The sequence below is a fragment of the Typopeltis vanoorti genome, chromosome 8, assembly GCF_054136105.1.
Source record: "Typopeltis vanoorti isolate ZY-2024b chromosome 8, IOZ_Tvanoo_1.0, whole genome shotgun sequence".
Taxonomy (NCBI): domain Eukaryota; kingdom Metazoa; phylum Arthropoda; class Arachnida; order Uropygi; family Thelyphonidae; genus Typopeltis; species Typopeltis vanoorti.
Genome location: NC_143556.1, coordinates 67579892 through 67596331, shown reverse-complemented (window position 1 = coordinate 67596331; position 16440 = coordinate 67579892). Strand labels below are relative to the sequence as shown.

At 34.8% G+C, this 16440-nt stretch overlaps 1 protein-coding gene across 2 annotated transcripts in view; it reads right to left on the bottom strand.

Moving 5' to 3' along the window:
- Positions 1-16440, bottom strand: part of LOC150104070 (uncharacterized) — a 252455-nt gene that overhangs the window by 39075 nt on the left and 196940 nt on the right. For both annotated transcript variants that reach the window (XM_090396736.1, XM_090396737.1), the window contains exon 2: positions 3773-3814. In XM_090396736.1, the coding sequence (XP_090252862.1) occupies positions 3773-3814 (42 nt within the window). The remainder of the gene's footprint in view (positions 1-3772; positions 3815-16440) is intronic.

The window sequence follows — 16440 nt, the reverse complement described above, 5'->3', positions numbered from 1 at the left end:
AGGTTGTTGAAGAAGCTTAGGAATGGAGGAAAGAGTGCTGTAAAAGGAGTTAGAGATGATAAAGGTGACATGAAAACAGGAGAAAAAGATATCCTTGAAGTATGGAGTAATTACTTTGATAAACTGCTAAATGAAACAAGCAGCGATGACAGCACAGTGATAAAAAACACTGACCAGGCATGCAGTCAGGAATACATATCCATACTTGAAGTAGAAAAAGCCATCAAAGGCTTGAAATGTGGAAAGGCAGCAGGAGTAGATGATATTCGACCAGAAATGCTGAAGTATGGTGGTATAAAAGTCTTACAGTGGCTGCACTACATAGTTCAGAAATCCTGGACAGAGGGACGAATTCCCGATGATTGGAGTAGAGCTCTCATAGTACCCATATATAAAAAGGGAAATAAAACTGAATGTGAGAATTACAGAGGTATTTCCCTACTGAGTGTTCCTGGCAAGATCTATGTAAGTATACTTGAGAAACGGTTGAGAAGAATTGTGGAAGAAAAGCTTGGTGAAGAACAAGCTGGATTCAGGCCAAATAGAGGCTGTCAGGATCAGATCTTCACTTTACGACAAATAGTCGAGAAAGCATGGGAATACAACAAAGATCTGTATTTAAGTTTTGTCGATTTGGAAAAGGCATATGACAAGGTGCCAAGAGAGAAGCTATTCAATACGCTGCAGTTATATGGTGTCAATGGGGCATTATATCAAGCAATACTTTGTCTTTATTTGAGTTGTAAGTCAGCAGTTAGAATTGAAGGAAGTACAGGAAGATGGTTTAATGTTAAATCTGGTGTGAGACAAGGATGTACATTATCCCCTCTGTTATTCATTATCTATATGGATCACATTATGAAGGAATGTGGTATTAAACCTGATATCAAAATTGGAGATGTTAATGTCAGCTCTTTGCTTTATGCGGATGATGTTATACTTCTAAATAAATCCGCTAAAAGTCTGCAAGATTCTCTGACTAAATTGAATAGCTGTTGTAATAGATATGGTATGAAGGTCAGCAATAAAAAGACAGAAACAATGAAAATAGGCAGAATCATTGAAAATGTCAACTGTGTTGTGAATGGAGAACCTGTGGAACAAGTAAAACATTTCAACTACTTAGGCACGATTTTTACTGAAGATGGTAAATTAAATATAGAAATAGACAACAGAATCAGCAAAGCTGGTATGGTGGGAAGTCAATTTAATAAATTCATATGGAATAAGAAAGAAATTAGTCGGAACACTAAATTAGCTGTATACAATACAGTGTTCAAACCAGTTTTAACTTATGGATCTGAGAGCTGGGTCAGAAGTAAAACACTTGACCAAAGACTAGAGACCGCAGATATGAGAGTCCTGAGAAAGATTAGAGGTGTGAACAGATGGCATCAATGGCAATATCATATTAAAAATGAGGATATTAGGAAAGAACTTGACATTGTCAGCATCCAGGAATGCATTAGCAGAGCTAATCTCAGGTGGTCACTTAAATAGAATGGGAGAGGAAAGATTAGCAAAACAAGTGTTCTCTGCCAGGTTGGCAGGAAAACGACCCAGAGGAAGACCAAGATATAGGTGGATTGATACGGTACAAAGTGCCTTAGATGATAGAAATATAAGATCTGATAATGTTGGAGTCTTGACAAGTAACAGACTGATTTGGAGGAAAATTGTAGATAGGAAGTTGGTAATGATGTAATTTTTTCATGTAGTACTGTCATATCCTGTACACCCCTTGAGGGTACATGGCAGGAATTTGATGATGATGATGATGATGATAACAAAATGAAATGAAACTCATTAATGAAATTTTTACTCAGTGCATATTATACAGGAAAATATCGCTTAACGCAAATTCGATATGCGTACTTGAGTGAAATGATACTCTTTCCTGCTTTAAGCGAGTGATTAATCAGTTAATGCAATTTTTTTAGGTTGTGCAAAATTTTTTGTCACTAATCTGCAGCGAGCGGCAGCACTTGTCAATATAGCAGCCAGTGGGCATTGGCAGTACTGCAGGCGGTGGCTGGCAACACTCAGCAGTTGACTCAAAACAAGAGAATACATGTGCAAATTGTGTTCTTTTGCTCAATCACTTTTCATGCATTTTGCTTTAATTTAGATACCTATTATAAAGCTTTATTAGATTCAATCCCTGATATGGAAAAGAGAAAGACTGATAAACAAAGCAGAAGTAATAAAAAGAGAAGAAAGGTAATTACATTAGAGGAAAAGCTGGAAGTCATTAAGAGACATGAAAGTGGCACTAGTAATATAATGATTGTTATAGAGCTGTGATACAGCTGGTCTACATTTCGGACTATATTAAATAAGAGCAAAGAATACAAAGAACAAGGAAAAGTTGCAGCTGCTTCTTTAACCATGCAGACCACCCGAAATAGAAGCCATTTAATGACTGAAATGGATCTTCTATCACTCTGCATTGAGGATTATAACCAAAAAAGAATACCTCCTAGTATCTTAGTACAGGAAATATTCAGGCAAAAGCTCTCAATATTTTTACCTCATTAAAAGAAACCAAATTTCAAAAGGAATGTGAATGCATTACTGTGATTTAGGATAGTTTGACTATTTTAAAAATGAGCTGGACTGCATAACATAACATAACATAAGAATAACTAGGGAATCTGCTAATGCTGATAAAGATCCTGCAACCAAGTTTCCCGAAGAATTGCAAAGGATAATTCAGGAGGGTGATTATGATGATTGTCAAATATTCAATGTCGATGAAATTGGTCTCTTTCGGACGCATATGCTGACAAAAACTTTCCTAGCTAAAACTGAAGCATCTAAAGGTTGTCGTATGCTTTTATTAGGAGGCAATGAAGAAGGCGATTTTAAACTCAAGCGTATGTTAGTTTATCGTGCACAAAATCCAAGACCTAACATTATTAAAGAAATCAGCACAACTGGAAAAGAATGTGGATTTAATGAACTGGATAATGAAGATGTGAAAAACATGCTCAATTCCCATTCAGACCAGTTAAGCGAGAATGATCTCCTTCAACTAGAAAAACAGTGCGTATATCAAGAAGAGAATGGTAAGGAGTGCGAACAAGAAGAGAATATTACGACTATGAAGCTAACAAGAGAACTTGAGCTAGTTTTCAATCGCATTGAGTATGCTAAGGAAAATTTATCTGATGTGATTCTGATATGGAACAAAGCTTCGAAGTCTGCCAAAATCTTGATAAAGCAGCTGCCAGCTATAGCAAATTGTATGACAAGATGAAAAAGTCTAGCACTATTCAAACATCTTTGCTTAACTTTTTTTTGTAAAAAAGTAGTTTGTAACTGCATAAAAATTTAAGCAATTGATTTTTAATTTTGATCTTTTATCCTCTAATATATCTTATACTGTATCTCCCCCCGCCACCAAATTTATGCTAAATGATGGATAAATTATAATTATTCCTATTGTTTATTGTATTTGCTAATGCGATTTCACTTAGCGCACAGTAATTGATGGATTAATTGTGTTAAGCAAGGTTTTCCTGTATTGTAAAAAAAAAAAAAAGGATATAAGTAAATCACGATAAGAGATTTTTTTATAGATGTTTACATCTGTATTTTAAAAGGTTTGCATCCAAATACAGCATGTGATCTTGTAATGAAGAATGTCTATGATTGATTTTAACTACTGTGAGTGTCATCAAATATAATTCAAAAAGCTATATAGAAGAATCTCATAGTAAAGATATGTTGTTAATTTTTTAGCTACCACTTTATTCCAGTCAACTCTTACCTTCAAAACTTTCTGTTTCACATCATCATCTGCACTGTTGACCTGCACAAATAACGATAAACCATGTGAGAGTTAACGATAAACATGACAAAAATTTACAGTTAACAATAAACATTGGATACTTTACTTAACTACATACACAGTCTTACCATAAATATTGTTACAACTTCCACATAGGCCTGCACTGCCCACAGAATTGCATGTGCCATTCCCTGAGTGTGTGCAGCCTACATTCGCATGTTTATCAGTATTTATATATATATATATATATATACAGGGTGTTCGGGATAAATTTGACATATTTATAATTAATTATATTTTTCCGTAAGTTACATGTATTAACACACACTTCTCTTCATTTAAAAGTTTGGACCCTTCTTCATTCATATACAAGATGTCAGAAAGGATGGATAGCTGGAACCCACCTGAATCATGGAAGAGAATAACTTGTATCATGATGATTCGTGCCCGCCATCAAAATAAGGATATTACGACTGCTGCCCAATGCTCCCTGAATACAGTAAAAACAATCAGGCATGAACTAGAGACTTGCAATGGTGACTACGAGGATGTAGCAAGAAGAAAGATCCCTAGCAGACGATCTGATTGCGTTCGTACAGCAGAATTCCTCGCAAATCTGCAGGAACAGGTGTTGAAGAACCCTGGCATTGGAATTCGGGCTTTGTTCGTGGAGTTGCTAACTGTAGTCAAGCCCTGGATAACAAGGGTAGCCAATGGTAGGCCGTATGTATGGCAGCAGGATTCGGCCCCTTGCCACACCTCTGGGAAAAGTCAAAAATGGTTGTCTGAAAATTTCTACGACTTCACCAGTCCAAATGTTTGGCCTCCAAACTCCCCAGACCTTAACCCCATGGATTATTTTGTATGGGGCGCAGTTGAAAAAGACACCAATCGCACTTCCAGTAATACAAAAGCCCAGTTAATGGATAAAATTAAAACAGTTTTTGCGGCCCTTCCCAGGGAGACTGTAGCATCAGCTTATTCGAAGTTCCGAAGCAGAATTGAAGCTGTGATCGATGCTAATGGTGGTTATTTTGAGTAAATCTTGTTGATAGTATTGTAATTAACTCTGCCTGTAATGTTTTTTTGTCAATTCATTAAATTTAATAGATACAAAGAAGATTTTCTTTTTCCTTACGAAACTGTCAAATTTATCCCGAACACCCTGTATATATATATATATAGAGAGAGAGAGAGAGAGAGAGAGAGAGAGAGAGATGTCTAGCTGTACAGGTTAACACGCAGTGGGAGATAATGAAAACCATGTAGCTGCAATAGCACTTCACAAGGTTGGAATGCAACCACCTGTTATTTTCCGCATGCTAAAAACACTCGTTTGTGTATTAGACTATGAACTGTTATAACGATACAGAAGACATCTCTGCCCACCAAAGAACAAGCCAACAACACTGCATTATGATGCAACAGCTTATGAGGGCTGTGATGGCATGCCTCTGTCGTAATCTTGTGAGAACACAGAAAGCGATGCCACAAGAGATGAATTTCACAGAGAATGACATCATGTGTACTAACTGTGACCTCAGGTAAGAACCTTTTGTCATTCTTCCTAAAGCCACAACTTATGCAGCAGAGGGTGATAAAGTCACTTCTCCAGCAGTATGCAAACAATAGACAGAGATATCCTCTCCACAGATGATACGATTTTCAAATTGAAGAGTCATTCAACCACAAAAACGACTGGGTATATGCCCTGGATGGTTGCACAGCAAGTGCCATAGTACCCAGGATTCAGAAAGGTCACCATCCCGTGTAGTGATAGTTTGGGAGGGAGGTATCAGGGATGTCCAAGTTGTATTTCTGAGAGAGAGAGAGGGTCAAAACTTCTGCAGAACTGTATCAAGACACTGTGCTAGTACCTGTGGTACAGCCCCTGAATAACACCTTGTTTTACGGTAGGCAATGGACCTTCCAACAGGACTTAGATACTGCACATAAAGCAAGGATCACACAACAGTGATTAGAGGCAAATGTGCCTGACCACACATCATCGTCATTTGATTGGCTATCTGGAAGTCCCAACCTGAATCCGCTGGACTTCAAATTGTGATCAGAGTTTGTGAAAAGAGACTACAAGAAACTACAGCCCAGCATCACTAGCCTGAAGGTGGATTTGGAGCAAGCACTGGCAGTGTTTCTGTTGAATGTTGTGCATGCTGCCATTGATAGGTGACTCCAGACGTTAGGCATGTGTGAAGGCAAAAGCGGGGACATTTGAAACATCAAGTGCTGCTATATGCACATTATCCATGTGGTTTGTATGTGATTTGAAGCTATGAATGATTTACTGATAGCACAGTTCACATTTATGCACATAAATACTGAATTATAATTCAGTATTTATGGATAGACAAGTAGATTTCCTTTCATGCCCCCCAAATAAATGTATAGAATTAGTATGTATGTATGTATATAGGTGAATATGTATTTAAATGTTCCATTTCAAATACATGCCATACTAAGCTGACACTAACAAGCATTTTTATCAACAAACTGATATCAGAGCTGATAACACTAATGCAACTTTTTCTCAGCCACTCTATCAAAACCTTTTAGTCAAAGGAGGGATATATTAAAATGCATAGGGAACTTTTCTTTCATCCAGATCCCAACAAAGATAGAAATGTATGCATTTGGAGGGTAACACAGCATAAATTTTACATTTTTGCTCTTTTGATAATAAATACAAGACTATAGCAAGCCTTAATATGCTTGTCAGAAAATTACATTCCATTTCTCTTTTGGACAAAAAATGTTCCATTTTACTGCTACTCCTAATAAAAGTTACTAAATCATGACTGTGGTAATTCAGTTTTTTAATAACAATAACAAAATCAATACATAATAAAGTTTAATAATAGAAATTCTGGTACTGCTTGCAATATTAAATAAATATCTTGAATTCAAAGGCGTAAAAGACGGTAGTTCTAATAAATTTCATAATTATAATTCAGTTATTGTATTAACCAAAAATATATAGAGAAGCAATGTGTATGCATCCTGGTCCATGAGAAGATCAAACACCTAAGAGCAGTATTTGAGAGAGTATTTTACAATATACAGAAACTAACAAGTAACATGTCATGGTTTGTCCACAGTACTGAAAGTTATAATAAAGAAAATCTGAATTTGTAAATTTAATTAGGTGTACAAATTTGTTCTTTCAATTTGTGCATAAATAAAAAACAAATGTTTTCTATTCAAGACACTTAAAAGCTTTTTTTCTTACTCGCCTGCATTTTATCATCAACCAAACATCTATTATTCTAGTGGAAAGGCTTAGACGTTGGTTATGCATTATTACTAAATAGTTTAGGGAAATAACAACGTAGACTAGGATATACATTAAAATAACTTTTTAATACAAATCCAATATTTCGGCAACGTCACATTGCCATTTTCAACAGGAACTTGTGTGCAAGACACGTGCACGCAGGCACAGCAAACAGTAAATGAGGACGAAACAGGAAGCTATACTTTCTCCTCAAGTCCTACTGGTTCCCCCTAGCAGGCAATGTTGATATTCTTGGGCGATTGGGCTGAGGTCTTCTGATGTAGGTTTCCCAAATTTGAGGCAGTCGAACAATTCAAACATCTATTACTCCCAGTCTATTACTATGATAACACACACTGCAATAAACTACTCCACATTTACTAATTTTCTGGGTATAGCATCATCCTGACTTGAATAAAAAAATTTTTGCCTACAGAATTCCTGTAGTTTGGTGGCCTCTCCTACAGGGACACTAGAAATTCCTGGGCATTCTGGATGCCATCTCTAGTATCTACTGACAGTCCAAACCCAACTAAAAGACTGTCATCTGCATTCATGAAAAGTGGCAAGTTTAGTGTGATGCACGTAATATCTATTTCAATTTTTTTTTAAGGTTTCAAGGAGGGTTCTTGAAGTCCTGACATATGAAGGGCTAAATCTCCAAAGGAAATTAAAACATTTTTAACAAGATCACTGTAACATGATCCATCCTGAATGACTGCCTAACCAGATCCTAGTTCATAACAAAGAAAAAGAGACAAGAATTACTGACCAAAAACAGAAAGTCACACATATATAAATAAAATTTTTAAAAGAATTCTATAGAACCTGAATAGCTAGAACATGCAGAATAGATCTCACATAAGAAATATGTTCAGAAAGAGATAGATCTTAATTTTTTTTTTCCTTTTTAATTTCAAGCAAGCATTCAATTCAATTTATATTCCTATTCCTCAAATCCTTAAACAGATAGATTATGAAATATTTTAAATAGTATGTTATTAGAACACCAAGCAATAATGCAAAGCTAACTATTCTCATTCCTACTTTTTAACTTCTATTATAGAAATCTTAAGTAATAATGAATAGGAAAGAACTAATCATATGGAACAGATTATCACCAAATTGAAAGATGCAGATGAAGCAGTCATAATTGTAGACAAAACCTAATTTACATTACCAGATAGTGAAATGGGAAGAAACTTGTAAAAAATAAGATATTAACTAATATTAATAAAACAGAAACAAGAAAAACAGGAAGAAAGAAAAAGTAGCAATTTTAAGCAATTCAGTAACAGAACAAATAAATGATTTTAACCATTTAGGTTCATTGATTGTGCCTTATTAAATGACACTGCAACAATTCGCTACAGAAGCTCAATAAGATGGATAGCGGTCATTACATTACAAAAAATAAAATAAAAAATGCTAAGTATTAAATCTCTAACCATTTCAATCTCATATTCCAGGATGCAAGCATTATTATCGTTACCACTGATGAAGATGAGACAGACAATTAGAAAAGCTAAAGCAGAAACTAGTTAACCTTTAATGAAATTTTAACAAATTTACATTATATAAATTATATATGGTAAATTAAATTTACCATGTCAAGTAAGATGATACAATGTCCGACACAATATAATAAAAACCAAGATCCATTAAATCAACAATGCACAGAATATATAAAGGATCTACATACTAATGAATTAGGCTATGCAATATCTTGTAACAATGAAATGTGTGTCCAATATACCGTTCCTACATTCAACATCTGTCTCATGTCAAATGAATTTAAATAATGACACTTTAGTCAGAAATCTCTGTAAATACTGCTTTTCATTTTTGTGTTCTGTTCTGTTCCAATCTGAAGAAGTACACAGTAGTGCTGTACGAAATTACTACTAATTCATCATTAAAGTGCTTTACTCCTTACGTGATATTTTCCACTAATTAACTAGTTTATGGTTATCTAGACCATAGAGGGAGTGCCATGTAAGGACTTGAGTTCTGTTTCAGTTACAAGTTAAATTGCTTTCTACAATTAATTCATTCAATGCTGTGTGCTTGTCATGAGATTTTTCAGCAACCACGGTTCTAAAGGTTTTAAAAATAAATAAATAAATTAGATTTAAGATATTCATGTTAAGCTGAACAAGGTAGCTACCCTACTGAACATCTTGAACCACTACTTCAACTATCTTGACTTCACAAAAACATAGAAGATTTTGCTAGAATACCAAATAATAATAAGTAAAATTTAGTATTTTCTTTTTCATTAGGTGACTGTTTTTTCAGACCCAAAAGATCATTTACAATTTTTTCTTTTCTCAAAAGAAAGGGCATTATTTTTTGCTACCTGAACATCAAAAATAATTTTAAAAATGGCATTAAGAATATTACTTTAGTTATATGTTTAAGTATGAGATGAATTTCATTGCCCAGTGTGAGACCACTGCCCTGCTTATTGGATGTCCAAAGTGGCTTGAAAAAGATCCATGTTTAACCTGATAACTGGATCAGACAAAATAAATAAATAAAGGAAAAATACAAAAAATATACCAAATCAATAAACAGTGAATGTGTGCATATATATAAACCCTTAACCCACTCGCAATACAAATGTACTGTAGGTTCACAAATAAATGTTTAGTGAGTGGGAGTCACATAAAAAAAAAAAAAAGTTATAGAGGGCTTAGCTAATACATAATTTGTTTCATTTAAGTTTTATTTTGATTCACAATGCACAATTCTTGAAAATGGGGGAATCTTAACCCAAGTACTGCAGACAACATTATACATTATTATAAATGTCATGGTTTGTTTTGTAAATCAAAGTGATTTATAACTAGAATTCTAAATCAGACAATTCAGAAGAAACAGCAAACTATTCACTAATCCTCTTTAATAAAGATTTCTGAGGATAAAAATGCAAGACTAACTGTAATTAGGTAAAATTAATACAAAAAAATTCTGGCATTTCTTTTTCTAGACTGATACAAGATTTGTGTGAAGTAATTGACTATAACTATGATAATTTCTTACTGAAGTAATAATACCATTTTCTGTATATATCGATGATGTTCCCCCCCCCTTCCCCCAAGAAAAAATACATATCTAAGAATGGAAGTTTCTCTTATTTTGCCCTGTCTTTAACAATAAACCATATTTTTATGATAAAAGTGACTGGAAATTTAAAAATATATCGTATATGTTTAGTCTATATCTCTAATTAAAATTACAGCTACAATGAATGGTAAAGAACTGTGTGCTGCTTAGTACCTATGGCTCTCAGATGTAGCTGGTTAACCTGGTTAAGGGGTCTCCTGAGTGTGAAGGATTATCACACCTATTTAGGTAGGCAGAAAAATATGTCAAGGCCAGTAGAAAGGTTAATCTTTTATATAAATGGTCATGATTGCAAGGAAATATCTTGTTATTTTCTGATAATATGAAGCTTGAGAGATTATTTTATTTTATTATTACTTTTTTTAATTAATCCCAAACATGAGCAGTCTCAGGACCTATGACAACAATAGCATGTGTGGGAAAGCGGTTAAAAGAAGAAAGGAATTTGTTGGTGTTTCTTGAAGACATGAGAGATGTAATCATTGGGCAAACAGTATGGCAAAGGCTGTTCCAAAGAGCAGAGGTGGAGGAAATGAAAGAGGAGGATGAGAAATTAGTTTGATGAGTTTAGAGCTCAACTATATATATGGGTGTGAATCAGCAGCTTAGCACTGCTAGTATTAGTACAAATGCTGTGGCCTTTCAGGAGAATTTGAGTAAGCTGAAAAGGTGAACTAACAAATGGCAAGTCAGTTTAATGCAAATAATATAGGTCTTGAAACTCGGCATTCACTAATATCTGAGTTGCATGCTTTATTAGTGGAATTACAGTATATTACAGGAAGTAAAGGAGACAAGGGATCATGAGATGACAGTCAACAAACATTTGAAGTTTAATAGACATTGCAAAGGTGGTGAAGGGACTCAAGGGATGAAGAGGACTACTGCAACACTAAGGACTTTAATCAACAGAGATAATAAAGAGGTGATTCTATTGTATAAAGCCCTGATCAGACCACATCTGGATTACTGTACTCAAGTGCACATACAAGGATTCAAAGGGGAAGTTATCTTGGAAATGGTACACAGTCAGATACAAAATGATAAGAATGTTGCATAATGTTATGAGGACACACTGCACCATCTTCTATCCATCAAACTGCATTGTTTAGTGGATAGAAAATGATATGATGTCACAGAGAGGTATTACAAGTCCAGGCTGACTCTGGAAGATATTTCGTATAGTACAGCACACGGAAAGAAACAAAGGACAACCTCTAGGGGGCTGCAAGGGGAATTGGTGAGAAAATAGATAGTTTTTTTTTTTTGAGGGTGGTCAGAGTGCAATGATAAAGAACATTTTGTAATGGACAATGGGCTTCCAACGATAACCTGACTCCGTGGAGGTCTTCAATCAAAATAATATATGGAAGGAACAGAGTATGTGAAAGAACTTCCAATGAATAGTGTGGAACTTCAGTTCCATAGTTAAATATCCACCCACCATAACATACAGCATACATTCAGAAAAAAAAATCTGATAACCAAACTGCAGAACTCAGACAATGTGATGGGAGCTTACTTATTACACCTTTGTGCCTGTATGTGTGCCGCCTACCTTTGTGCTTTATACAAGGGTAGGTGGAGAACATGACATCCAACCAGAAATGCTCAAATAAGGGGTATTAAAGTTTTACAGTGGTTATATATATTGCACACTTCAGAAGCCCTGGTCAAAATGTTGACCAAAAGGTCAAAACAAAACTGAATGTGAGAATTAACAGAAGAATTTCCCTCTCTTCCAGGAAGGTTCATTTTTTCCTCCTAACCCATTTAAACTATGTATCTTAATGAAAGGTTAGAAATGCGGATTAACATAAGATTGGGGGGGGGGGAGGTATTATTAACAAAAAAGTGAGGATGAAGATATTCTGGATGACTGGAGCAATTGCATCATTGCAGAATTATTAAATGAGATTAAGCAGTGACTGAATAGTTGCAAAAAATGTTCAAGAGGAATGCTGCCAAGAGTGCATATTAATTCTTGAGGTTGAAATGCCACTAGAATCCTGAAATGTGAAACAGCAGCTTCAAGAAATGAAGTAACCAGAAATCTCAAATAAGTAGGTATAAATGTGTTACAGTTACTATATGTATGATTCGGTAGGCTGAATCCCATATAATCAGAAACAGGTCCTTTTAGTATTTAAAAAATAAGGCAAGGCCAAATAAGGTAGTCAAGACTGAGATTATTAAATTTTCACTTTAAAGAGAAGCCCATGCCTTACAATTTTTATTTACAATGTATCATGGGGATATACAGGGTGTTTCAAAAAGAATGACCCAATTTCAAATAATTATATTTAATAATGAAAATATGGTACAGTTACAAAATAAATTACCAAGTATGAAGTAAGGCCTAAAGTTTCACATCATCGCAACACATGCCAAACAGTCAACATGAGGGAACGGTAAGTTCTCGGCTAGCACAACGAGTGGACTTGCGCGGGCTTTGCTGAAAAGCCTCTTGAATTCGTTGCACATTCCCCTCTGAGGTGCATGGTCGTCCAGGACTCTTTCCCTTACACAACACCCTGTTTCTTGAAATTGTCGATACCAATGATGAATGTTTTTGTCCAGTGGTGGATCAATTCCGTAACGGCATCTAAATGTACGCTGCACCGTAATCACAGACTGTCTTGCTAAATTCGAGAACACAAAACGCCTCCTGTTTTGTGTTCATTAACTAAGCGTAGCGGCTATTTGGGCGCTAGTAGTAGTGGCACCTAGCAGTCGTCATATCAAACTCTGGGCCAAAGGCCATTCACATGGTATAAGTCCCATTCATTTGTGGTTCGTGGTTGCAGAGATATACAATTTTCAAATTGGGACATTCTTTTTGAAACACCCTGTATATGAAGATGGTTTGATGTAAAATCAAGGTAAGACAAGGATGCATGATAACTATATTGGTATTAATAAGCTCGAGAAAGGAAAGGCACATTAAGCAGTCCTACCTGATGTAAACGATGTTATGTTATATTGTTAATAAATCCAATATATGTTGCCAAGAACTAAACAGAATAACTGCAAGAACAAATCTGATATGAAAAGCAGCAATAAAAAGTAGAAACATGGAACGCATCAAATGCATTCTCAATGGAGAACCTACAGACAAAATATTTCAGGCATTTAGGCATTAGATTTACTGAACATCATAATTGCATGCTTTATATGTAAAATTTTCCAACTGTTATGCAAGCAAAATAGTATTTAGCTTGTATTTTTACAAGCAAATTTGTATTTTGTATTTTATGAACATTGTTAAAAACTACAATGTTCATAAAAGAAAAGTTATTTTTCAACATAATTTTCCAGATCCATAAATAACTCATCCTATTAACCAATTGTTAACCTATATATCTAATAGAAATTCCAAATCATCTCATCATCTCCCAACTACCCACTTTTTCTTAGCCAGCTATCACTCGAAATACTCCAATGGCATTAGCACTATTCTTGACAACTCTGATCATAACTTTGACCATTTACTGCCAATTGCCCTTATCCCAGCCAATTTCAGAATCCTGCTTTAGTGCTAACCTCACTCAGCTTGCATAATAGTCTCTAATAACTGCAAAAAACAGCAAATCTAAAGTAGCAGACTTTATAAAGGCTAAAGCTCAAATGCACTAAGCTTGCCTCCTTCTCAAATGGCAATGGAGCCTTCTAGTCTCTTTATAGGACTGTTGGCCATAACTTTTCCTCTACTATATTTTCAGTTCTCTCACTGAAGCTCATGGAATAATGGAAGTAACTCCTAAAAATAAGATATACCCATTAACATATGTATTCTCCTCCAACCCTTTTCAGATGAAAAAAAGTAAATCTGGACCACAATGGACCATCCAGACTCTGGTCTGCTAAAACCACCAGATCCAAGAGCCTGGAAGGTCCATCCAAAGTACTTATATAACAAACAGGAATCCAGGAAAAAAACAAAAACAAATGAAGGTGGAAAAGACACCACATACAAAAAATCCAAGACAATATAGATCAATTTATAACCTTTATCCTTGTTATCAGGCTGGGGTGAATGGTATACAGAACAGTCATGCTGTAGTTTACTAAAGTCTATTGCTAACAATGAAGTTTTATCACCATAATTCAGTATTTCCCAACATTTTTTGGATCATGCCCCACCTCAATGCCTCAAAGATTTTGATGTCCCCCCCCCCCTCGCTGACAATGGCGAGTGTTTTGAGTATATCAGTGATGAGGTGACAAATCAACACTGTTTTCTAATTTTCACAGAACACCAGTAGTCAACTGCATTCTCCTTGATTCAGCTCCTCCATATACCACTTTTTTGGTATCTATCCATATAACCAGTATGATATCCATACTTGTTATGTATCAAAAAGACCTAGGTTCGATTAGTCAGTGACGTGAGGAACCTTTATCTGGTCTCTTCTGACGAAAGCTGAGTTAGCCGGTCTCATAAGAGGGGGGGGGGGGTATCACCTGGAAACGCAGGTTTTTCACCCACCAGGACAGGCAAACCAGCCCCGTGAACACATGCATCTACAGATATAGGACACATCGAGATGCATAACATAGGTATAACCACCTTATTCTTGGGTTGCAGTTGCAAGAAATAAACCGCGACACTGTAAAGGTAGAAGAGGAGGATTGAGAAAAAAATGTATCAAAAAGAAACTAGCCATTATGGAATTCTTCAATTATAATAATGTGAATGAGAATCAAATGTTTGACAGTATGGCCAATTAAACAAAATGAGGAGGAGAGGTAACACAGTTAGTAGTGCATAAAAGCCTGAAATGTATATTCTGCCAATACTGCATTAATGATCAAATTTGCACAACTGGCTGCAGTTTCTGTCCAATCCGTACCTTTTCACAGTACATTCCATTAGAATTTTAAATGAAAGTGGATAGGCTAGCAATTTGGGTCTCAGACATCAAATTATTCTGTGCAGCTCTTTTCAAGGCCATCCTGCCTTGTTCTATTTTATTCTGCTTCTCTTTCCCTTTAACATCCAGTACTTTGTTTGCCCATATGTTGTCCCACATTTTTCTTTCTGTTTTTGGATCATTTACTGGCTGTATTTTACAATATTATCTGATGTAAGTTCCATATTTTGTTCACATTTGTTTTTTTATTAATATCACCTTAATTTTTTTTTTTTAAATGTTTTCATCTCATTGGTTTCATTAATTTGTCAATTTTGTATCCTGCATTCTTTCTTACTGTATTTGACAATTTTATCCTCTTCATAAACATCATCTTCAGTTATGTTATCTTTATTCTTTACTGTGCTTTTGAAATTAATCTTTCCATTTATCCAATCCAATATTTGTTAGTGTTGTATGTTAACGTTTAAATTCTTTGAAGTTTGTATTATTCTCCAGATTCTACTTTGAGTATCAAAAATCGTGATTCAATTCTTTTAAGTAGTGTTGTATTCCAGTTTAATTTTGCTTGTCTTACTTACTTTATTTTGTAGTTTTATATTCTTCATTCAGGAATTTGATCTGTCTCAGATATCTGTGAAATTCCCCCTCTTTATTAATGTGGTGTTCATCTTTGATTAGTTTTTGTACTAAATGTTTTGTTTGTTTTTCTCTTAGTGTATCGTTTGCTGCTTTGGGTCTTAGTCCATTTTTCTTCTCGATGTCTGTTTTAAAGAGAACAAAATTTTTCTTCTAGTGTTTGTCTTTTATTTTATTTAATTTTTTTTTTTTTTTTTTTTTTTTTTTTTTTTTTTTTTTTAACCAACATATCTAAAATCTTTTCAGATATAGGCATCTTATACTTTCTTCCTGGAGTAATTCTATCATATGTTTTGCTTTTCTGCGTATATTTGTGTTTTATTTTATTCTTTGATGTCGTTAATTTTATTTTTCCTAATGCTGATGTCAGAAATCTTATATCAGTTTTTTTTTCTTCTTTTTTCCCATGATTTCTTTGCTAGTTACACTAGTGGCCAAAATTGTGGAAACCTTTGGAAAAAGTGTATTTTTGAGGTTTGATGGCTCATAACACCACTTTTTTTTTTTGGTGCAATACCATAAAATTATATATCAATGGAAAGATAATTGAATCAAGAATGTAATGCAATAACTTTCATGAAGGATTTTTTATTAGAACAGCAGTTATAAAGAAGAAAAATGAAACACAAAGAAAAAATGAGATGTACAAAAATTCTCACAATGTGAGTTAATACTTAGTTGGGAAACCTTTAGCGTTAATTACGGCCTTACAA